Below are 22125 nucleotides of genomic sequence, written 5' to 3'. Positions count from 1 at the left end.
CCGCTGCTCCCGCCACGATCTGGGGGCTCGGAGCCTCAGGGACCACTCCAGGGCATGTCACGAGGTTTGTGGAAGACAACACAACAAGACACACAACACCCCAAAACCCGTGCACATGAGAGGCCTTCAAAAAGTCTCTGAAAAACATGCATGGATTTAGAAATTGTTTAGTCTCAAACTTAAATCCTTTAACTCCATTTCTCCACGAACTTTTTGAAGTACGCCTGTGAGGCTCGGGCAGGGCCGTATCTGAGAGCAGGTGGCTGGGATCAGGAGATAGGAGATCCTTGTGTCTGTCTAGAACTGGAGGCAGACCTAGCAGGGGGTAGGTACCAGGGAGACAGCTCTGCGTGGACCCAGCACAGACGCACACCGCCCACTGCTGTGTCCTTCCTTCCAGATCTGCGTGGTGGCGTTGGGCTTTGCTTGGAAAAGAAGAGACGACAGCCACTTCTTTGCTGAGTCATTAAATGAAGCGACCAGGGACCTAGACGTGGGGCTGGAGGGCCGTTCCAGGACCCATGGCTGCCCCTGCAGCCCTGGCTGTGTGGGGGCCGTGGCAGAGGTGAGGAGGCCGTGCCTGCAGGCTGAGCCGAGCTGCAGGCTCCTGTCACGCCTTCGGTCCAAAGGGGCAGCGGTAGCACCCTCGGGAGCCCTGGACGCACCGTGATGTCTCCCACCTCTGCACACACGTGTGTGGCACTCGCATTTACTCTAATCCCAGCACAGGTCCTGAAGAAAAATGAATGTTTTAGGACACTGAAGCCAACGAGAAAGAGTTCTTGGCCGTGATTTTGGCCGCTTGCTTTCGGTGGACCCTTCCTCCCCACCCCTCCCCCCCGCCGCCACATTCAGCTCTGCGAGGTGTGTGTGGCGTTCTCTTGAGAAGAAAGAGAGAGGTGTTGCAGCACCCGGATGAGTTCACAGACGGGCTGCCGTGGGTCGCGTGGAGTGCCGTGTGCGGCTGCGGCAGTGGTGTGGCCTCTGGGGAGGATGTGTCTGTCAGTCAGGGCCCGGCTACCATCTCCGCTCTTCCCCCCCGAGCTGTGCTGGGCTTTCCCCCACAACCTCTCTGCTCCACCTGGATCCCAGCTGTGCCACATCGCACCACGTCTCGTGGCACTCATCGCTGTGCCGTGTCACTCCGCACATTGTCACATGCCAGCCACAGTTACACACTATTTATATTCATCATATCACTTGTTCCTGGTAACTTAGGAAGAGGCGTTACTACTGTGCCGCATTTCAAAGATAAGGGAGGGGACGAGGCCCAGGCCACACAGCGCTCGCGGGGCCGGCGTCCTCTCCCACTTCTGCACCCCGCCCGGAGTCTCCTCACGCCTTTGGGCCTCGACTTTCTGCCTCCAAGTCTGCCCCCTTTCTGCCCCTGTGTGCAGTGCACCCACCCGGCTGCCGCTCTGTTCTTTCTCTTGCTGTGACCTTGGCCTTGGGGTGATTCCTCCCGGCTGTTCCGCCACGAGGCCGGGGCTGCTGCCCACCCCACCCCGCTTCCCGTCCGTGCTCGTCCTGTTAGCAGCTGCGGCTGGCACGTGGCACCTGCCACACGGCAAGCTGGTACCAGATTTCTGTTTGTACTCCGCAGAGGCCTGGGAGGGAGGGCGCCCCCAGCCCGAGCCAGGGCCTCCCGGGGGGGTGTCCACTTCATAAAGCAGTAAGGAGTCAGCGGAGGAGCCCTCCATGAGTCACCCGTGGGCTGCTAACCAGATACAGTGAGGAAGCGATAACGTGCTAGAGACGAGAGGCAGAGGCCGTTTCTTAGCCCAGCTGCTCCTTGCAGAGCCTTTTCCTTGGCAGGTCTCTAGAAACCCTGTGCAAATGCCAAGGATAATTGCTGCTGCCACAGGGCGGCGGCGGGAAGGGCGCCCTCAGAAAGCAGCCCTTTGTCGTGGCCCGCTGCAGACCTGCCAGGAACGCCGGCCTGTGCGGGGAGCACGTTGCTCCCGCCGTGGCTGCACCCCCTCCCGTCCCTGCCCGACAGCTCGTTGCCCGCTGTCCTCACAAAGCACCCCTTTGTTCCCAAATACCCGCTAGATTCCAAAGTGCAGTGGTAACAGGGCTCTGGGCTCAGCAGGGGCCCTGGGGCCTCTCTCTCTCGGGCCACCCGCCAGCCCTGCTCACAGCACTGTGGTCCCCGCAGGTCCTGGCTGCCCGACAGCGAGCCCGCCGCCTGCGCTGGGCCCGGCCCCCGGCCCCGGCCCAGCTCAAGGTCACCAGGGGGAGGATGAAGAGAGAGCGTCGCACACGGGCAGCCCTGCGGTACGTGCAGCCTCTCCGCTCGGCTTGGGAGAAGTGTCCTCATCAGAGTGCGGGGAGTGCAGGTGGTGAAACCCCTCCCATGTCACGGTGCGTATCCCCAGCACATGGGATGCCAGGACACCGAGTCAGAAAACGCTTCTGCAGCTTGCCCGTGGTGAGGAAGTGGCTGAGTGAGCGCCCTCTGACCTCTGCTTGCCCCATCCACGCACCACTCACGCCTCCATCGCGTTCCGACACCCACAGCATCACTTAGCGGGCGACCCGGGGGTGTGGGACGTCTCCAGAGGAACTCAGCCGGCGTCGAGTTAGGCCAAGATGCGTGCGCACCACCAGCTCCACTCGTAGTGTGCACCCACGCGTTGCAGTGCCCACCACGGAATCCGCTGATTGATCCTAGGTAGACGCGGGACTGAAGCGTCACGCGGGTGGCGGCCTCTCTCGGGGCACATTCCACCCACAGCAGGGGCCAGAGAGGGGCCCAGGGTCAGCAGCCGACGCCATTCTCTGACTTCCGGGAGCTGGAACCTGCCTCTCGCAAACCGTTCTGATGTCACTGGGCTGGCAGGCTCCACTCGCCGACGCGCCAGCTCTTTCCAGTTGGGTCTACATAGTCAATGCTGTTCCAACCGGAACCCCCCGCAGCAGCGACAAACTGATTCTAGAATGTGCGTGGAAAGCAAAGGAACCAGAACAGCCAAAGCGGTCTGACAGAGCAAAGCTGCAGGACCGACGCTGACTTAAGCTGCGCTAGGGACGGAGCCCGGGTGCTGCTTGGTGACGGGGGAGACGCACCTGGCAGTGAGCCAAGGCCCACACAGAGGCGCTCGGGCTCTGACAAAGGCCGGGGGCAAGTCCTGGCTTAGAGACGTCATCTCCAGAGGGGGCACTGGGAGAGCCGAGTGTTGATGGGCAAAGCAGAACTCGCACTTCTCCCTTCATTACACACGGTTTACCCAGGGTACCCCTGGCACACATGTGGGGTTTGGAGCAGAACTCCTGGGCGCACACATACGCAGGGTCTGGGGGTACCCTGGTGTGCATATGCAGGGTCTAGGGGGGACCTCGGCGTGTACATACAGGGTCTGCCCTGGGTGCACACATGTGGGCCTAGGGGGGACCTCGGCGTGTACATACAGGGTCTGCCCTGGGTGCACACATGTGGGTCTAGGGGGGACCTCGGCGTGTACATACAGGGTCTGCCCTGGGTGCACACATGTGGGTCTAGGGGGGACCTCGGCGTGTACATACAGGGTCTGCCCTGGGTGCACACATGTGGGTCTAGGGGGGACCTCAGCGTGTACATACAGGGTCTGCCCTGGGTGCACACATGCGGGTCTGAGGGAGCCCCTGGGCATGTGCACTGTGGGGGAGCCCCTGGGGGTGTACATGTGGGGTCTTGGGGGAGCCCCTGGGGGTGTACACGGATCTGGGGAGCCCCTGGGGGTGTACACGGATCTGGGGAGCCCCTGGGGGTGTACACGTGGGGTCTGGGGGAGCCCCTGGGCACACATGTGGGGTCTGGGGAGCCCCTGGGAGTATACACGTGGGGTCTTGGGGGAGCCCCTGGGGGTGTACACATGGGGTCTGGGGGAGCCCCTGGGGGTGTACACATGGGGTCTGGGGGGAGTCCCTGGGGGTGTACATGGGTCTGGGGAGCCCCCTGGGGGTGTACACATGGGGTCTGGGGGATTCCCTGGGGGTGTACACATGGAGTCTGGGGGAGCCCCTGGGAGTGTACACGTGGGGTCTGGGGGGAGCCCCCTGGGGGTGTACACATGGGGTCTGGGGGATTCCCTGGGGGTGTACACATGGAGTCTGGGGGAGCCCCTGGGAGTGTACACGTGGGGTCTGGGGGAGCCCCTGGGGGTGTACACATGGGGTCTGGGGGAGCCCCTGGGAGTGTACAAGTGGGGTCTCGGGGGGGAGCCCCTGGGGGTGTACACGTGGAGTTTTGGGGGAGCCCCTGGGCACACATGTGGGGTCTGGGGGAGCCCCTGGGCGTGTACACGTGGGGTCTGGGGGGAGCCCCCTGGGGGTGTACACGTGGGGTCTGGGGGGAGCCCCCTGGGGGTGTACACGTGGGGTCTGGGGGAGCCCCTGGGGTGTACACGTGGGGTCTGGGGGAGCCCCTGGGGGTGTACACGTGGGGTCTGGGGGAGCCCCTGGGGGTGTACACGTGGGGTCTGGGGGAGCCCCTGGGGGTGTACACGTGGGGTCTGGAGGGAGCCCCTGGGGTGTACACGTGGGGTCTGGGGGAGCCCCTGGGCACACACGCGGGGTCTGGGAGGTGCTGACTTCCCGTCTCTCTCTACAGAGATGTCTCCGTGCACGCGCTCAGGCTGCTCCTGTTGCTGTGTCTGACATCCGGGAGGTTCTCCCCGGAGGAAAGTTCCCTCAATCAAGCTCTCCGGAAACAGTTCACAAGGTCAGAGCTTCGGGCGGGGGCTCCTCTGCGTCGGTAGCTGTGCCCACGTGCAGGGCGAGCGTGTGCCCGAGGCGGGGCCCGAGCTCAGCGCTGTAGGGGCTCCTGGTCTCGGTGACTCCGTGCAGGCCACGCGGCTCTGTGTCTTCTAGGGTGGACGAGCGTGTGCGAGAAGTCCCCCCGACTGGCCCACGTAATCCACCCCCTTGGTCCATGTGCCCGGCGATGGCCATGGGAGCTCAGAGAAGGGCCTCCCCACGCCCTGTGAACGCAGCCTGGGCGAGGCTGTCCCATGGTGGCCCTGTGTCAGCATGGGCTCCCCTCGCAGGCCTGGGGCGCATGGCGTCTCGTCCCGGCAAAACAGTGGGGCGAGCATAGCTCAGGGTGCTCTGGGGTTGGGGCCGAAGCAGGGTCTCACCGTTTCTCTTGCTGAAGACGTCTAAGGTCTTCGGTCAGGGCGACTGGCGGCTCCTGCTGCGTCTCGCCCACCTGCCCCTCGCTCCTGCTTCTCCAGTGTTCGCTGCCTCCCCCCTACCTCTAAAGTAGCGGGCACTCACCGCAGGGCTGAGACGTGGGAAGCAGGAGCATCGTGGGCCGCCCAGGCCTCTGTGGCTCCCGCTCGTCTGCCCGGCCTCGGCAAAGCCGGCACTGGGACACAAGCCACGTGCTTTGCTGGTGCCGGTTCTTACTGCACCCTCCGCCAGGCTCCCTTCACCCAGAGGCAGGGCGAGGGTACTCCCCAGGCTGTTGGGCCTTGAGTTCTGAAGTGCACCACACAAATCCGTGCTGGTTCCCCACTGTGGTGGCAGTGACCAGGCGTGGACCAGCCCTGCGCTTCCAGGGTTCGCTGTCCTCCAGAGAAGAGTCAAAGACACGCTGACGCAGCGTTTCTACGACTGTGCAGCCGCAAGTCACCAGTTTGACGTGAGTTACTCTTTGCTGGATATTTTGGCCAGGACTGAGTGGCTTGAAAATCTAACTGTAGGCTTTATTTTAAAGCACGCTTACTTTTTTAAAAAATTCATTTCTTTATTTGACTTTTAAAAGATTTATTTGAAAGTCAGAGTTACACAGAGAGAGAAGGAGAGGCAGAGAGAGAGAGAGAGAGAGAGAGAGAGAGAGAGGTCTTCCATCCCCTGGTTCACTCCTCAGTTGGCCACAACGGCCGGAGCTGTGTTGATCTGAAGCCAGGAGCCTGGAGCTTCTTCCAGGTCTCCCACATGGGTTCAGTGGCCCGAGGACTTGGGCCATCTTCCACCGCCTTCCCAGGCCACAGCAGAGAGCTGGATCAGAAGTGGAGCAGTCAGGACTTGAACCAGCGCCCATATGAGATGCTGGCACTGCAGGCGGTGGCTTTACCCGCTGCACCACAGCACTGGCCCCTGATTTCTCTATTTGAATTGCAGAGTTATAGAGAGAGAGACAGGTCTTCCATCTGCTGGTTCACTCCCTCAGATGGTCTCAGCAGCCAGCGCTGGGCCAGGCTAACGCCAAGAGTTTCCTCCAGGTCTCCCACGTGGGTGCAGGGGCCCAAGCACCTGGGCCATCTTCTACTGCTTCTCCCAGGCTGTTAGCAGGGAGCTTGGATGGGAAGTGGAGCAGCTGGGACTTGAACTGTTGCCCATTTGGGATGCCAGACTGCAGGCAGTGGCTTTACCCACTGTGCCACAGTGCCCGCCCCTACTTTTATCTTCTAAAGACAGGATTAGTGATGCCCAGCCAGACACCAGGCAGTGAGTGACATCCTCTTGTCAGTTTCAGAACCCACCAGTGAGGTCAGACCTGGACGTCGCAGGTCGATCCGTCCGGGTCTCCACAGCCCAACTTTCTACCATTCTGCCAGTGAGACTGGCGCTACAGGAGTTAGCATCTCTGACAACGCCCATCTCCACAGCTGCACAGTTTGTACCAGGAGAGGGCGCTCTGTGCAAACCAAAGTGACAATTTGGGTCTTTCTGGAAATGTTAAGTCTAAAAACAAGAAACTTCTGGCTTTTTCTAGTTTGGGTTTTTTGTTTGTTTTTGCCTCCTATTTCATAAGTCAGTGCTACTTGAATATGTCTTACATGGGTTTTTGCATCTGGCACCCAAATCCACAGTATCACCAGCAGCCGAGGGACACCTGTAGGCTCCGCAGTATCACCCGCAGCCGAGGGACACCTGTAGGCTCCGCAGTTATCACCCACAGCTGAAGGACACCTGTAGGATCCCTCACTTGTACCTGCATCTGCCAGCCTTCCGTTAGCCACACGGATGTTGACCCCCAGGCCTCACAAACCCTCACTGTCTGTGTGTGCTCCTGCCATTGGGTGGGCTCGTGTTCTGTCCTGTCCCCCACCCCACACACGCAGTCCCCATCCCCGTCCCTGTCCCCGCCAGCCCCACACCTAACCCTGGCAGAGCAGGTCTTGGCACTGCAGGCCAGGAGCTGCCAGCCAGCAGGAGAAAGGGGCTGGAGAGGGTCTGGTTCCCGGGGACTCGGCCCCTGTAGCGTGAGGGAGGTGGGCCACGTTTGCCGTGTTTGCCGTGTTTGAAGGCCCTCACATCTGAAAGTCCTCACGGAGTTCCGAGTGCAACACAATGAGGACCAGCCGAGCCGCGGAGCGCCAGCGAGTGAAGCAGGTGCTCTGTGGGCGCCTGACGGGGAGGCCAAGGCTGACACCGTCTCACGCGTCAGTGAGCTGCTTGTGGGCCGGTTACGTGCAGTTGCTGCCATTAGTACGGACAGGGCCATAGTGCTCTCGGGTGGTGGGTGCCAGGCCGGGTGTGGACGCTTGCTGCCCTGGGTGGCGCTCAGGTCCTGCAGTTTCTTTAACACTATCCCGCCAGCGAGAGTGCAAACTCCACATGGCCACAGAATCCACACTGCGTTATTGAAAATACACAGAGCCGGGACTCTGGGTCCATCGTGTGGCCTGTCTGCGGGCAGCCTCGCTTCCCGCGCCTCCCCCTCCTGGCTCCCGCATCCTGTCCTGCCCTGCAGGCCTGCGGCCGCTGGAGCCAGCACCTCCACCTGCCCGTCTCACCACCACCCAGCTCTCCGTCTGACGGGGTTTCTCTCTCCTTGACCTTTGCCACCTACGGGGTCTGTGCTTTGCTGACATAGAGGCTCCCCAACTTACGACCTGAGGGGGCTGTGTCCCGAGAAGCCTGTGAAAACATCGTCCAGTCTAACTAATGTGCATCCAGGTCCCCTGACCTGCCCAGCAGCATGGAGGTAAACACGCTCGGAACTCTCGCCTGAGTGGACGCGAAAGCACCGGGCCTCTACAGGCGTGAGGTTGGCGGGTCCTGGTCGGGGACTCTCTGTGCACCTCCCCTACTGCTTGTCTGCTGCATGAGGGCACGGCTTTGGTTTTCTATTTCTGGGGCCCCAGCAGACGACCTGGCACCAACAGTTGCATAGCAGCGTTTGTTGAGCGAAAGAGTGAGCGCGTGGCTCCCTCGCCTCCTGCCACCGAGTAGCCAGGCGCTCGCAGGCCTCTGTGTCCCTGCACTGCACTGGCGTCGCGCTGACCCCTCAGAGCGCCTGGAACGTGGATGCGGGAGAAGCTGGCGGGAATCCCTCTTGTTCTCGCTCTGCACCGTTCCCGCAGCTGCGCGGACCTCCTTGGTTCTTGTCCTCCCGTTAGCAGCGCAGCGCACTCCTGGGATGGCCCGCGGAGCCCGGAGGGCTGGTGGGACTGGAGCCTGACCGTGCTGCTGGACGGCCTGCACCCCGCAGGGCCCTCGCCGGGGGCTCAGGTGCGTCCTGCTGCCTGTCCAGAGCGCCGCGTGGCGGGAGTGGCGGGTGGGGGGGTCCTGCTCCTTTCCTGGGTCCCGGCCCATCCTCTCACACCCTCCTCGCTCCAGAATCCCCAGGCCAGAGCACACTCAGGGAACAGCAGACCCCACGGGCCCGCGGGTGGACAGCAGTGCGAGGGAAGCAGGTGCAGACCAGGGCTCAGTCTGCGAAATTCCGTGACCAGGGAGGGAGCACACGGCCCTGAGGAGCAGCAGGCAGAAAGGCACCACAAGAAAGCTTCTGGAAAGAGCAGAGGCCGCTTCCAAGCTCAGAAAAAAAGCGCATTTTTAAAGATTCATTTATTATTTGAAAGGCAGCATGACAGAGAGAAAATGAGAGCCCTTCCTTCCACTGGTTCACTCCCCAACTGGCCACAAGAGCTGGGGCTGTCCAGGCAGGAACCAGGATGCCTGGGGCTCCACCCAGGTCCCCCACACAGGTGCAGGGGCCCAAGCTCTTGGGCCATCGTCCACAGCTTTCCCAGGCGCAGTAGCAGGGAGCTGGACGGGGAGTGGAGCAGCCGGGAGTTGAACCAGGGCTCTGAGACGCTGGATTAACACGCTGCACCACCACGCCAGCCCCGAATGGGCATTTTGTTTAACCCCTTTTCTTGGTCATCTTTGGCTTCCTCCTACCACCCTCCTTCGTTAAAATGTCTTTGCCTGCATTCTTCAAGCGCTTTATGTCTGATTTTATCTTTGCTGTGTTCTGTGTCCTCTCAAAGGATGTCAAGTGTTTAGACAAAACTTAGAGATCAGGAAAGCACCGTTGGAATGCTGGCCCACTTCCAGGTCAAGGCCGCCTTTCCCGGTGGGCGCCCTCCTTGGGACGGTTCTAGAAAGCTAGCAACACGCTGACGTCCAGTGCAGCGGGTGGAGCTGACCCGCGCGTACCAGGCCGCTGTGGCCCCGCTCGATGGCCCTGGACCCTCTGCCCGCCCCAAGCCTCTGACTCTTCCTTCCTCTTTCAGCCTGGACCTCTGGGAGGGAGATGCCACCTGCTGGGCTCCCCGGTCATCAAGCAGCTGAAAGTTGCTCCCCAAGGTTCGTGCAAGGTAAGGTGTTCTCTTTTGCTTCTGAAAAAGGAATGGACTGCCTGCGTCGAGGCTCACTAGGCTAATCCTCTACCTGCGGCGCCGGCACACCGGGTTCTAGTCCCGGTCGGGGCGCCGGATTCTGTCCCGGTTGCCCCTCTTCCAGGCCAGCTCTCTGCTGTGACCAGGGAGTGCAGTGGAGGATGGCCCAAGTCCTTGGGCCCTGCACCCCATGGGAGACCAGCATAAGCACCTGGCTCCTATCATTGGATCAGTGCGGTGCGCCGGCCGCGGTGGCCATTGGAGGGTGAACCAACGGCAAAGGAAGACCTTTCTCTCTGTCTCTCTCTCCCACTGTCCACTCTGCCTGTCAAAAAAAAAGGGGGGGGGGAATGGACTTAGACCTAGGAGCTGCGGGGCAGGAGACGGGCGGGGCACTCCAGCCACTCCGAGATGGGGGGACTGCGGACGGTCAGTCATCAAGAGTCTGAGCCCGGCCTGCGGCCCTTTCCACACCTCGTCGCTCTGCTTAGCTTTGCTCACGGTGCCGTCTGGTTGCAGAGATGGGGAGTTCCAGGCAAAACCGGGATTTTAGCCCAAAAGCAGAGGATCCATTTGTCCTCTTGTCACTGCCCCAAGCATGAGCTGAAGCCAGAACCCTGCCCAGGAGCCGTTGTCACACGGAGGAGTTGACTTGCCGAGAGCCGGGAGAGCGCGGCGTCCCCTCCGGAGCAGAGGCGGCTCTGGCCAAGGGCCCCCGTGTTCTGAGCGGACCGAGGGGGCGCTCCGTCAGCACTGCTGCTGGTGGTGCTGCACACGCAGGCGCATTGAGAACCCTGCCGACAGGTCACGTGTCTCACTAGCAAGGCCCACGCTCCTCCTGGAGCAGACGAGTTTGTGTGAAAGTTAGCAAGTTTGTTTTGGGCTAATTCTCAGATTCCCACATCTGCTCGGCTGCCCTGGCTGCAGTCACGAGGTTTTCCTGCGGGTCCGTGGGTCGGTCAAAGCCCCCTCTGTATGGCCTGGAGGACACGCCCCTTCCGCCTGGCTGCCCCGAGTGGGGACTCCTCACTCTTGTTCTGCGGGTCACGCTTGCCTACTGGGCAGGTGTGTGCTGAGACGAGTGTTTCGCCCGAGTCGCCCTGCCATGGGAAGCCTGCACAGTCACACCACCTTCCAGCAGAGCCGGAGCCGGAGGCCGTGAGCCAGGCCGCAGAGGGTCCCGTGGTTCAGGGTGGGCGGGGCTCCGGGGCCCCAGAGTTCAGGAGCGTTGGAAGTAGGGACGTTTCTCCAGACTGGTGGTTGGTCCTGCAGCCTCCCGGGCCGTCGTCGGCCACAGTGGAAGACTCTCCTCGCTCACAGAGCCCCGAAGCTGAAGGCCCTGAGAACCGAAATAGGAGCCCCAGTTGTCCCGGGGGCTGTGGAGTGAGCGCCGACTGTGTGCACAGCCTGGGCAGAACGAGGTCAGTGTGAGCCCACTGCTTGCTGGTCCCACCCCGAGCCGCTGGACACTCCCCCAGGGGACCGTGTGGACCAGGCCAGGGCCAGCGCCCGAGCGGGATGTGTTGTAAAATCATGGAAGGGCCATGCACAGGGGGTGACAACAACAAACTCGGGTCTGCAGACCCCTAAGTGCGAGGGCAAGGACGGCGGAGTCTTCCTGACAGGCAGCGGCCGGAGCTGTGGAGGCTGCGGGCAGAGTGGACGTCGGTCCCGGGGCCGTGGAGGCCGTGGGCGGAGTGGACGTCGGTCCTGGGGCCGTGGAGGCCGTGGGCGGAGTGGACGTCGGTCCTGGGGCCGTGGAGGCTGTGGGCAGAGTGGTGTCGGTCCCGGGCTGTCAAGGCCACACTCACCCTTCACCCAGCTCTGTAGCAGGGCGGGTGCCGCTGTGCACCACACGCTGGGCAGGCGAGGGGCGGGGTTCCGCGCGTGGCAGACACCCGCCCAGTTGCAGCCAGGTGTGGGGTCCAGGGTCGCGCAGTGCCCCCTGTCCTGCAAGCACGCCCTAGGCCCGCCTCTGCCTCCCTGGCTCCGGCCAGCACTGGTCCGAGCACTGGGCTGGGGTCGTGCTGACGCTGGCAGTGTCGCACAGGTGTCTAGACCGGAAGGGAGTCTGCAGAGGTAGATAATGGGCGCCTTTGAGAAACGTTTTAAAAAAATAAAAAGTTAAGGCTGTGCTACTAAATTTAGATTCTAAAAGGCAGTTTGTTTTCAAAGACGGGGTCTTCAGCAAAGACAGAATATTCCAGAATATTCCAGAGCCCTGGGAGAGGTCCTGGAGTAGTGGGGAGCGAGGCTCTCCTTTTGTGGCTTCCCTCTGCCTCTGTGTCCCCCAGTGCTGCAGGCGAGAGGGTGGGGCACGGAGAGGGGGCTGTGGGCCAAGGGGAGGGTCCCTGCCCTGCAGAGGGCCGCCCGCCAGCCTTCGCAGGCCAGGAGTCGCTTGTCCTTGCAAAAGTGTGATGCCCCCGCCCCCACCCCCCTGCCGTTCCACAGGCGTGAAGTCCAGGCGGCCCTGACCGGCCTCAGGGCCAGCAGGTGGATCGGCCGCAGCACCAGGGCTGTGTCCGTGCACTTCACCCTCTTCCACCCTCCCAGCCGCCTCTTCACCAGCGTTGCCCTGGGAGTGGAGATTCTCCCCACGGGGGCTCTCGTCCCCTCCTCCCAGGTGGACTCCGTCAGCGTCTTCCGCAGCGACTCGGCCCTGGACCACGGCCTCGTGCTGTCCGAGGTGAGTGCCCTGCTCGGGCCTCGTGGGGCACAGGGACGGGGATCCACCACGTGCCCAGCCCTCTGCTCACATCTGTGCCATGTCCCCGTCACACCGGCATGGGGGCACAGGACGAGAGCGTGTGCGGCGCTGTCCCGGCGTGAACACGGCTGCCCCCTCACTGCCCTCGTGTGGGCACACAGAGACAGTAGGGGAGGCCTCTGGAGTCTCTTCACTCAAGGACACTGTCCTACAGGGTCAGTGGAGGCCTCATCTCCAGACAGCCATGCCAGGACCAGGGCTCCAACCTGTGAATCCGGGGACCCAGCTCAGCTCTCGGCCACAGGGCCTCAGTGCGCAGCCGTCCGAGCCTGTCCCAAGGATGCGGTCATTTCCTGCCCTGAGAGCCAAGTCCTGCCGACTGCAGGCCAAGCTGGCCTGGCCCTGGGAGTGAGGAGGGGCCCCCACGAGGTCGCAGGCCTGGGGCCTGCCCTGGGACACAGTCAAGGCCGAGACCCTGAGCAGAGCTCCTGGGTGGGCAGGGAAGGGGGCAGGCACTGGCCTCAGGCCCAGCAGAAACTCGGTGGCCAAGGTGAGTGGCGATCTTTTCCTAAGGGGATCTTCTTCAAATTCAGAATTCAGGCAAAACATCCAAGGTGAATGACGAGTTTCAGGCAGTGGCTCGATCAGTCTCACTGACCCCCCGGCCTCAGGCCCCTGTGTGCCGGGCCCGCCCCTGCTGCTGACACCTGCTGTTAACCACCATGGGCGCTTTGCCCCCGTCCCGTGGGAGGCTGCTCAAGGGGCCTGGGGGCACCAGGCACGGATCCCAAAGAGCACAGAAAGAAGGCCTGGCCCTTGCTAAGGTGTTTGTGGCCCTGGCAAATTCATGGCTGAATGTGGGTCAGGGACTGAGCGTGTGAAGCCAAGAGTGAATGGTCACTCTTGGCTGGCCAGAGCGCCACTTACCTTCCAGAAATGCGGTACCCAGAAATTCTAAGACTTTTCACGTGGCCAGGAAGCTAGCACGTGCCCTGAGCCTGCATCTGTGCCTGTGTGAGTTCTGGTTCTGTGAGCAGAACCCAGGAAGGTCTTGGAGGGGCTGGTGTGGGCGTCTCGAGGCCAGGCGGTGGTCGCTCCCACCATGTCCACACTTTCCACAGCACAGGGCCCCTCGTGGGCTCTCCCCTGGCCAGAGCAGGGTTTCTGTGAGCACATGACACAGGGCCCTGGGTGCCTGTTGAAGGTCAAGTTCATCATCAGAATGGCTTGTGCTCTGCCTGCTGGGATGGGCACTGGCAGCTGAGCCAGCCCGGGCTTCACCCCGAGAGACGAGAGGGTGCCTGCGTCACAGTGTGTCTGTCTCGTTGCCCCCAGCTGGCCTCCCTGGTGCTCAGCCTGGCTCACCTGTGCTTCCAAGTCTACGCTATGGTGGACGAGGACGGCCTCAGCTATTGGCACAAACCAGGAAACTGGCTGGAGGTAGGCTGCCCTCTGTCACCTCCTCTGCGCGTCCATGTCACAGGAGAAAGTCGTCCTGACGAGGAGCGGCGCGTGCGCCAGCTGCCCCGGCTGCCCCGGCACCATCCGCTCTTCCTGCCTTGCCCTCTGCGGGATCCAGAGTCTGCTCAGCCCTTTTGTGCGCAGGCCGCGCCCCGTGCCCCCCGGCCCGCCCCCCGGCCCTTCCTCGGGCGCCGACCTGAGCAGTGCTCTCCCCTCGGCGTTGCAGCTCGCCGTGGCTGGGACAGGCTTCACCTACCACGTAGCCGCTGGCCACCTCGCTACCCTGGCTGGGGAAGTCGCTGACCAGTTCCACAGGGGATTTTACCAAGTGTTTGTGGACCTCAGCCCGATGGTGTCGTGGAATCAGGTACAGGGAGCCGATGGCTCTGAGCTCACAGAGGGGGTGGCCAGGGTCAGGTACAGGGGGCCGATGGCTCTGAGCTCACAGAGCAGGTGGCCAGGGTCAGATACAGGGGGCCGATGGCTCTGAGCTCACGGAGCGGGTGGCCAGGGTCAGGTACAGGGGGCCGATGGCTCTGAGCTCACAGAGCAGGTGGCCAGGGTCAGGTACAGGGGGCCGATGGCTCTGAGCTCACGGAGCGGGTGGCCAGGGTCAGGTACAGGGAGTCGATGGCTCTGAGCTCACAGGCGTGGCCAGCAGGGCCTGTAGCCTTCAGGACAAGCTTTGCGAGCTGTGTGTGGGTGTGGCCTCTGCAGGCAGCTTCCAGGGGCTCCTCAGCCCCCCAGTGGCTGCAGGGGGGAGAAGGGAGCCAGTGCCCACGTTCTCAGGGGTGTGGCAGCCACGTGTCTCTGCGTCCTGGCCATGGCCCTGGACACACAGGTGATGCTCACTGCCCCTTGCAAGTTGGGGCCCGGAGGCCCAGGGGAGCAGTCCAGCTTCCAGGTCGCCCCCAGGGCAGCCCGGGCCCACGTGCTTGCTTCCTTGCCCTGCTGATTTCAGTGAGGCCCCGGATGTCCCTGAGCACCTGGGCAAGCACAGCCCTCTGCCCACCAGCTGGCCCTGGCTCACCCATGTCCCCAAACCGTGGCCACACACAGCACGGTGGCCGCAAGGCCAGTGTGGCCCTGCTGGCCCTCACCTCGCCCGCAGGCCACAGCTGCTGGTCGGCTTTGTCTCGGAGCACAGCTCTCGAGTTTCTGATCACTGGTCAGCCGGGGGTGGAGGTCGGTGGGCAAGCCGCCGAGGGGAAGGGGACCTGCTGTGCGGGGCAGCAGCGCACGGCACAGTGACCCTCGGGGAGCAGGCGGCTCCTCCCGGCTCTGGCCTGGCAAACGGATTCACCTTTCCTGTCCTCCCCATGATGGGCCATCTTTCTCACCTCGTGAGCCCTGCCCCTGGGGGAAGCGCTGGCCTGGGAGAAGCCTGCTTCCCCGGGGCACCGCACCGAGACCAGGCGGCCATTCCCGTTCCTCAGCAAGCTTCCGGCTGAGAGCCGACCCGCCCTGTGCCCTGCAGACGTGGGAGGTCAGATGCACGCTGACCGGCACAGCCGGCCGGCAGCAGGCACGCAGCCTCACACATAGCCAGACCAGCGCCCGAAAGGCCACACACATCCAGCTGGGAGCGGCAGGACCTGAGTGCTGAGCTGGGAGGTGTGGATGCCGTCCACTCTGCTGTGGCCCAGGGCTGCCCAGGTGCGGCAGAAGCCATGGCTGGAACCGCTCAGATCCGTGGCTGTGCTGTTGGGTGTCACGAGTCGCCCCGGGGAGCATGTGGTGCCAACAGCATCCGCCCCGAGGTGCCTGCACTCCAGCCACCACCCTCGCCACTTACCCCCAGGCGTGCTCCTGTGGGGGCCTCCCGGGCAGTTTGCCAAATGAATTCCTGTGGGGAGAGTGAGAGGGCGTCACACAGACGTCAGCTTTGCCCGTCCCTGGTGCTGGAAGCCCATGACGTCTTCATGACGCACAGGGCGGAGCTGCGACTGGAGACGCACAGGGCTGGAGCCAGGGCTGGAGCCAGGGCTGCAATGCTGGCCCCACCACCCCTCGGCTGGGTGCCCACCCCCCAGGTCTCCGCAAGGTGGGGCCAGCACACACGGCTGCACGCGGATCTGGCTGGGATTGGTGTGAGAGGGTGTGTGAGGGGAGTGAGTGTGTGAGGGAGGGGAGTGAGTGTGTGAGGTGTGTGTGAGTGAGGGGTGACGGTGTGGGTGTGTGTGAGAATGTTGTGAGGGTGTGTAAGAGGTATGTGGGTGTGGGTGTCAGGGTGTGTGTGTGAGGGTATGAGTGTGTGAGTGGGTGTGTGTGTGAGGGCCTGAGTGTGAGGGTGGGTGTGTGAGTGGGTGTGAGGGTATGAGGGTGGGTGTGTGAGGGTGTGAGTGGGTGTGTGGGTATGAGGGTGGGTGTGTGAGGGCATGTGAAGGTGTGTGAGAAGGTATGAGTGTGAGGGTGGGGGTGAGGACGTGAAGGTATGAAGGTGGGTGTGTGAGGATGTGAGTGTGTATGAGGGTGTGTGGGTGTGAATGGGTGTGAGGGTGTGTGGGTGTGAGGGTGTGTGTGAGTGGGTGTGAGGGTGAGTGGGTGTGAGGGTGAGTGGGTGTGAGGGTGAGTGGGTGTGAGGGTGTGTGTGTGAGTGGGTGTGAGGGTGGGTGAGAGGGTGGGGGTGTGAGTGGGGGTGAGGATGTGAGTGTGGGTCCTTGAGGATGTGAGTGAGTGTAAGGGTGTGTGTGAGGGTGAGTGTGTGGCTGAGTGTGGTGGGTGACTGTGTGAGAGTGTGAGGGTGGGGGTGTGAGGATGTGAGTGTGTATGAGGGTGCGTGGGTATGAATGAGTGTGAGGGTGCGTGGGTGTGAGGGTGCGTGGGTGTGAGGGTGTGTGGGTGTGAGGGTGTGTGTGTGAGTGGGTGAGAGGGTGGGGGTATGAGTGGGGGTGAGGATGTGAGTGTGGGTCTTTGAGGATGTGAGTGGGTATAAGGGTGTGAGTGTGAGGGTGAGTGTGTGGCTGAGTGTGGTGGGTGACTGTGTGAGTGTGTGAGTGTGAGGGTGGGGGTGTGAGGATATGAGGGTGGGTGTGTGAGGATGTGAGTGTGTATGAGGGTGCATGTGTGTGAGTGGGTGTGAGGATGTGAGTGTCTTTGAGGATGTGAGTGGGTGTGAGGGTGTGTGGGTGTGAGGTGCATGGATGTGAGTGGGTGTGAGGGTAGGGATGTGAGTGTGAGGATATGAGTGGTTGTGAGGGTGTATGGGTGTGAGTGTGCATGAGCGTGTGTGGGTGTGAGTGGGTGTGAGGGTGGGGGTGTGAGGGTGGGGGTGTGAGGATGTGAGTGTATGAGGGTGCGTGGGTGTGAGTGGGCATGAGGGTGCATGTGTGTGTGGGTGTGAGGGTGGGGGTGTGAGTGGGTGTGAGGGTGCATGTGTGTGTAAGTGTGAGGGTGAGTGTGTGGGTGAGTGTGTGAGGGTGTGTGTGTGTGAGGGTGGGGGTGTGAGTGTGTTTGAGGGTGCTTTGTGTAAGTGTGAGGGTGAGTGTGTGTAAGTGTGTGTGAGTGTGGGTGTGTGAGTGTGCATGTGTGTGAGAGTGGGGGGTGTGAGTGTGTATGAGGGTACATGTGTGTGTAAGTGTGAGGGTGAGTGTGAGTGTGTGGGTGAGCGTGTGAGGGTGTGTGTATGATGGTGTGAGTGTGACAGTGTGAGTGTGTGTGAGTGGGTGTGAGGGTGCATGTGTGTATAAGTGTGAGGGTGAGTGTGTGGGTGAGTGTGTGAGGGGGTGTGTGTGATGGTGTGAATGTGGTAAGTGGGTGTGAGTGTGCATGCATGTGTGGGTGTGAGGGCGGGGGTGTGAGTGTGTATGAGGGTGCATGTGTGTGTAAGTGGAGGGTGAGTGTGGTGGGTGAGTGTGTGTGTGATGGTGTGAGTGTGTGTGTAAGTGTGTGTGAGGGTGGGGGTGTGAGTGTGTATGAGGGTGCGTGGGTGTGAGTGGGTGTGAGGGTGCATGTGTGTGTGAGTGTGAGAGTGAGTGTGTGGGTGAGTGTGTGTGATGGTGTGAGGGTGGGGGTGTGAGTGGGTGTGAGGGTGCATGTGTGTGTGTGAGGGTGTGTGAGTGTGTGGGTGAGTGTGTGAGGGGGTGTGTGTGATGGTGTGAGTGTGTGTGTAAGTGGGTGTGAGTGTGCATGAGTGTGTGGGTGTGAGGGTGGGGTGTGAGTGTGTGTGAGGGTGCATGTGTGTGTAAGTGGAGGTGAGTGTGGTGGGTGAGTGTAAGTGTGTGTGAGGGTGGGGGTGTGAGTGTGTGTGAGGGTGCTTGTGTGTGAGTGGGCGTGAGGATGTGAGTGTCTTTGAGGATGTGAGTGGGTGTGAGGGTGCGTGTCGCATACAGACAACAGCCCTCAGCATAGAGCCCACACCTGTGGTGTCCCGAGGGTGACAGAATGGTGACAGTAGCCAGAAGCATCGGAGGGCGGCAGCAGGGCACCATTTCCCACGCTGTCCACAGAGCATCCACCGGCCCCGCGTGGCACGTGAGGACTTGGAGTGGGGCTCGGCCCGCTGGGACGCGCTGGCAGTGTCCACAGTCCGCTCTCCCGGACCTCACTTGGGCCGCCGCTGTTTTAGACACTTGTTTACACAGGACAGCAAGAGGAACTCCTGCCTAACCCACGGCGTAAACACTGGGGCCGCCCCTGCCGGGTGCTGGCTGGAGCCCCGCTCAGGCGTCCCCCCGGCCCCCGTGCTGCCTGTTGAAGGGGACAGAGATGTGACCGCCACTCACAGCTGGGCTGACCTCGCCCCGATCAGTGAGGAAACCACACAGTCCCTGCAGATCTTGATGATGCTGCTTGCCTTTGTCTCCAGCTTGCCGTGGCGGAGAGAAGGGCTAACGCAGGCACCGTGAGCACTGCTCCAGTGGCCCTCAGGCCAGGGCCTTCTCCAGGCCACAGGTGCACATGAGCAGCTGGATGGCCTGGCCGATGGCCGGCTCGCCTCCCTGTCCCCGGTTGGCCGCTTCTGTCGGGCACCTGGCGGATCTGAGCCGTAGACCCCAGCGCTGAACGACGTGATGGCTTCCAGTTTTTAGGAGGACCCAGTGGAAACCGGCCTGGCAGTGCTGGCACCCGTGGCGGGGAGGGGAGGGCGTGGCGTGCGCTGAGTGTTTTCTCCTACTCTGCCCGGTGCTTTTCATGGAGCACAGCAGAGTGAGGCTCAGGCGGGGAAACAGCCACACCTGCTCCTCCCCGATCCCCCCAGAACTCAGCTCGGGTCTTCCTGAACACGCGTCGTCGCCTGTCCTACCCCAGTGCCGACTGAGGCCCCTGTGCCTCCTGTCCCGGAGGCCGGTGGCCCCGTGCACAGCAGCTGTGCGTCCACCTGGCGCGGGGCCTGCAGGTGCAGCTGCTGGAATGACACCCCCCCCCCCCGTTCTGTCCCAGAGGGTGCGATGGCTACAGGGGTTCCTCTCCTTCCTGCTGCTGTGGAGGTGTGTGGAGCTCCTCGGGCCCCTGGCCCTGCCGGCCGCCTGCTCTCCTGTACTCTGCCGCTCGCTCTCCCGTGCCCTTGTACCAGCGGTAAGCATCCCCCTTACCCGCGCGCCGGCATGGTCGTGTCAGCTGGGGACAAACACACCTCTCAGGGAGAAGCAGTGCCGCCCACAGCTCTGTCTTTTAAGCCACTGCGAGGTGGGTTTGTTTTGCTCCCGACTGCTGACTCGGCTCCCGAATACCTGCAGTGACTGGCCGGGCTGAGGCCGGGTCTCCCAGTGGAGCCGGGACCGTCACCACTGTCGCTCCCCGTCTTCGTGGAGGAACGACACAGGACCCTGCGCTGTTCTTTTGTCTGCTCGGCCCTCCCCGGGTTTGCTGCTGGTCCTTCCCGGGTTTGCTGCTGGTTCTTCCCGGTTGGCTACCGTCCCTTCCACCTCCGTGGAAGGGCGGTTCCCCCTGCCACTTTCCCCACTTCCGCGGGGGAGCGGCACACCGCCGGCCGGCTCTCTCGGGGGCTGCTCAGATGTTCCTCAGGTGTTCCCCTTAGATGTTCCTGGTGCATGTTGTCTCTCTCCTCCTTTATAGTCCTCTTCCACCAATCCCAACTCTGCTACCCACACGCCGAGTACGCTGCTCTCCTCCAATCAGGAGCAGGTCCTACAGTTTATTGGTTGAACTGGAGGCAGCTGTGTAGAAGCTATTTCCTCCTCTCCCAGCGCCATATTGTGGGAGAGCAGATGCATAGAATAAGTCTTAATTCCAGTAACTTAGTCTAGTCCGAGTTGCTCCCCACAACCACTGCCTCCCAGAGAGCAGAGCTGGGACGCCGACTCCAGCACTCCACCGTGGGATCGGACATCCCGAGTGGCACCTGAGCTGCCACACCAAACAGCTGCCCGGGTGGTGCGGGGTTTGGTGCTGTATCCAGGGTTACATCGCAAGTTACAGTCTGAGAACATGAGCCTTAGCAATGCAGCCCTGGCCCTGTGTCACCCACTCCCAAGGCGTGCACCGTCGTCACTGCTACTAACGTAGGTCGTTATTCGAGCTGCGGAGGTTCTCCGGGGTCACAGCCTACTGAATTCCCTCAATCAAGCTGTGGGCGGGACTGGCTCCTGCCAGAGGCCGGGACGAGGGGCCAGGGCTTGCCTCGGGGACTTGGTACACACGCCATTCCATGCAGGCCCCACTGCTCTTTCCCTTGGCTGCGGGCCCTGCCCCCCGACGTCCCCTCTCGTGGGCTGGAACTCCGAGGAGGGCTCGGGAGCGGCACAGCGGGCAGAGCTGGCCCCGCGCTCACTCACGCGCCCCTCTCCATGCGTTTCCCCGTTTCACAGTAGTTGGTTTTCCCTCCTAAGAAACTGCTGACGGCAGTGCCCGCGTTCTCCCAACAGCTGGCAGGGGCCCTGCTGCTGGCCGCCCACTGCCACCTGCACCGGCTTCTGCTCGCCACCTGGGCTCCAGCCGCCTTCCCCGGGCTGCCCCTCGGCTTTCCCAGAAGAAGCCAAACAGACTCACGCTTCAGCCTTCTGCAGGCCGACCCGCGCGCCGCGGCGTGCTACCGCATGGCCCTTGGTGCGGTGCTGGCTACGCTGTGTTTCCGAACGGTGAGTGCCTGCTCGCGGATGTGAGGTCAAGGTCTGGATGCTTCCTCGGCTGTCTGGTGCAGTGCTCCTTGGTCCCGGCTGCGCTGGCCAGATCGGACAGTCACTCAGCCCTGGGCCCATCGGACCTGCCCTGGGCAGCTGCCTGACTCTAGCCTCGAGCAGTCCAGCCAGGCCGCTGCAGAGGCTGCCTCCTCCGGGAAGCCTTCCCAGCCCCTCACCCCGTGCTGAACGTCTCTCCTTGCCCTGAACTGGACGTCTGGCCTGCCCCCTCATCTCAGCCTTCATTTCCCCCAGCCAGCCTCCACGGGACGTGTGCTCCAGGCTGGGGCCCCTGCTTCATGCCCCCCTACTGACCTCCCCTGGCAAGTGAGGTCGTGTCCCCTCCAGGCTTAAACTCCTTCGAGAAGGAAGAGTCCTCTGACCTTGTCCTGCCACCCCACTGAGGCTGACAGGTTCAGTAAATAAAAGGACAGGGCAGCCGGTGACAGAGAAAGCGTGCAGGTGTCAGCCTGCCCCAGCCGGCTGGGTGTAGACAGCTATGGATAAAGCTGCTTGCCTGTTCCCGGGGCTGGGGGCAGGGTGAACCGGAACCGGCGCTCTGTGTTTTTCCAGGCCTCCTGCCCCACTCTGCCCAGCCCCTCAGGTGCCCCCAGGACTGCCGTGCCCCACCTCGGAGCCAGGCTCAGTGCCTGTGTTTCTGACAGCGGGCAGGTGTCCTCTTGAGATGCAGGCTGGGAAGCCCTGCTCCGTGCAGGCCAGCCCCATGTCCTGGCGTCTGCATCATCCTCCCCTTAGGGGCCTCCTGCCGGGTCCTCCTCTGCGCCTCGTCCAGCGGGAAGCCCGGCTCCTTCTCCCCAGACAGCATTTGTCCCTCGAGGAGGCCCCTGCTGACGCTTCCCGGCGCTCCCCACCCAGAGCCCAGCAGCTGATCCCCAGGCTCTGAGGCTCCTCATGCACCTTCGGTGTTCTGTCTCCCGGAGCCCTGGACACGTTCCAGACAGCTGGCTGGATGCACCTGCCTTCTGGGCTCCTTCCTTCCTCCCTCCTTCTTCCTTCCTCCTTCCTCCTCCCTCCCTCCCCCCCTCCATCCCTCTCTCCTTCCCTTCCTCCCTCCTTCCTCCCTTCCTCCTTCCTTCCTTCCTGCCTTCCTTCCTTCCTTCCTTCCTTCCTTTTTCTTTCTAAGGTTTATTTATTTTATTTGAAAGGCAGAGTTACAGAGAGGCAGAGGCAGAGAAAGAGAGATCTGTCTTCTGGGTTCATTCCCCGAATAGCTGCAATGATCAGAGCTGAGCCAATCTGAAGCCAGGAGCCAGGAGCCTCTTCCAGGCCTCCAACATGGGTGCAGGGACCCAAAGATCTG

The 22125-nt window shown here is 62.3% G+C and overlaps 1 protein-coding gene across 1 annotated transcript in view; it reads left to right on the top strand.

Annotated features, from left to right (window-relative positions):
* Nucleotides 1-22125, top strand: part of PKD1L1 (polycystin 1 like 1, transient receptor potential channel interacting) — a 100158-nt gene that overhangs the window by 61567 nt on the left and 16466 nt on the right. The window contains exons 37-47 of the mRNA XM_070059306.1: nucleotides 401-565; nucleotides 2159-2277; nucleotides 4592-4702; nucleotides 8331-8442; nucleotides 9453-9536; nucleotides 10422-10978; nucleotides 12009-12243; nucleotides 13600-13704; nucleotides 13952-14092; nucleotides 19108-19242; nucleotides 20553-20765. Of these exons, the coding sequence (XP_069915407.1) occupies nucleotides 401-565; nucleotides 2159-2277; nucleotides 4592-4702; nucleotides 8331-8442; nucleotides 9453-9536; nucleotides 10422-10978; nucleotides 12009-12243; nucleotides 13600-13704; nucleotides 13952-14092; nucleotides 19108-19242; nucleotides 20553-20765 (1977 nt within the window). The remainder of the gene's footprint in view (nucleotides 1-400; nucleotides 566-2158; nucleotides 2278-4591; nucleotides 4703-8330; nucleotides 8443-9452; nucleotides 9537-10421; nucleotides 10979-12008; nucleotides 12244-13599; nucleotides 13705-13951; nucleotides 14093-19107; nucleotides 19243-20552; nucleotides 20766-22125) is intronic.

This window comes from Oryctolagus cuniculus, chromosome 16 (assembly GCF_964237555.1).
Source record: "Oryctolagus cuniculus chromosome 16, mOryCun1.1, whole genome shotgun sequence".
NCBI classification, from domain to species: Eukaryota; Metazoa; Chordata; class Mammalia; order Lagomorpha; family Leporidae; genus Oryctolagus; species Oryctolagus cuniculus.
The sequence above is the reverse complement of the archived record's forward strand: the minus strand, read 5'-3'. Positions and strand labels throughout refer to the sequence as shown.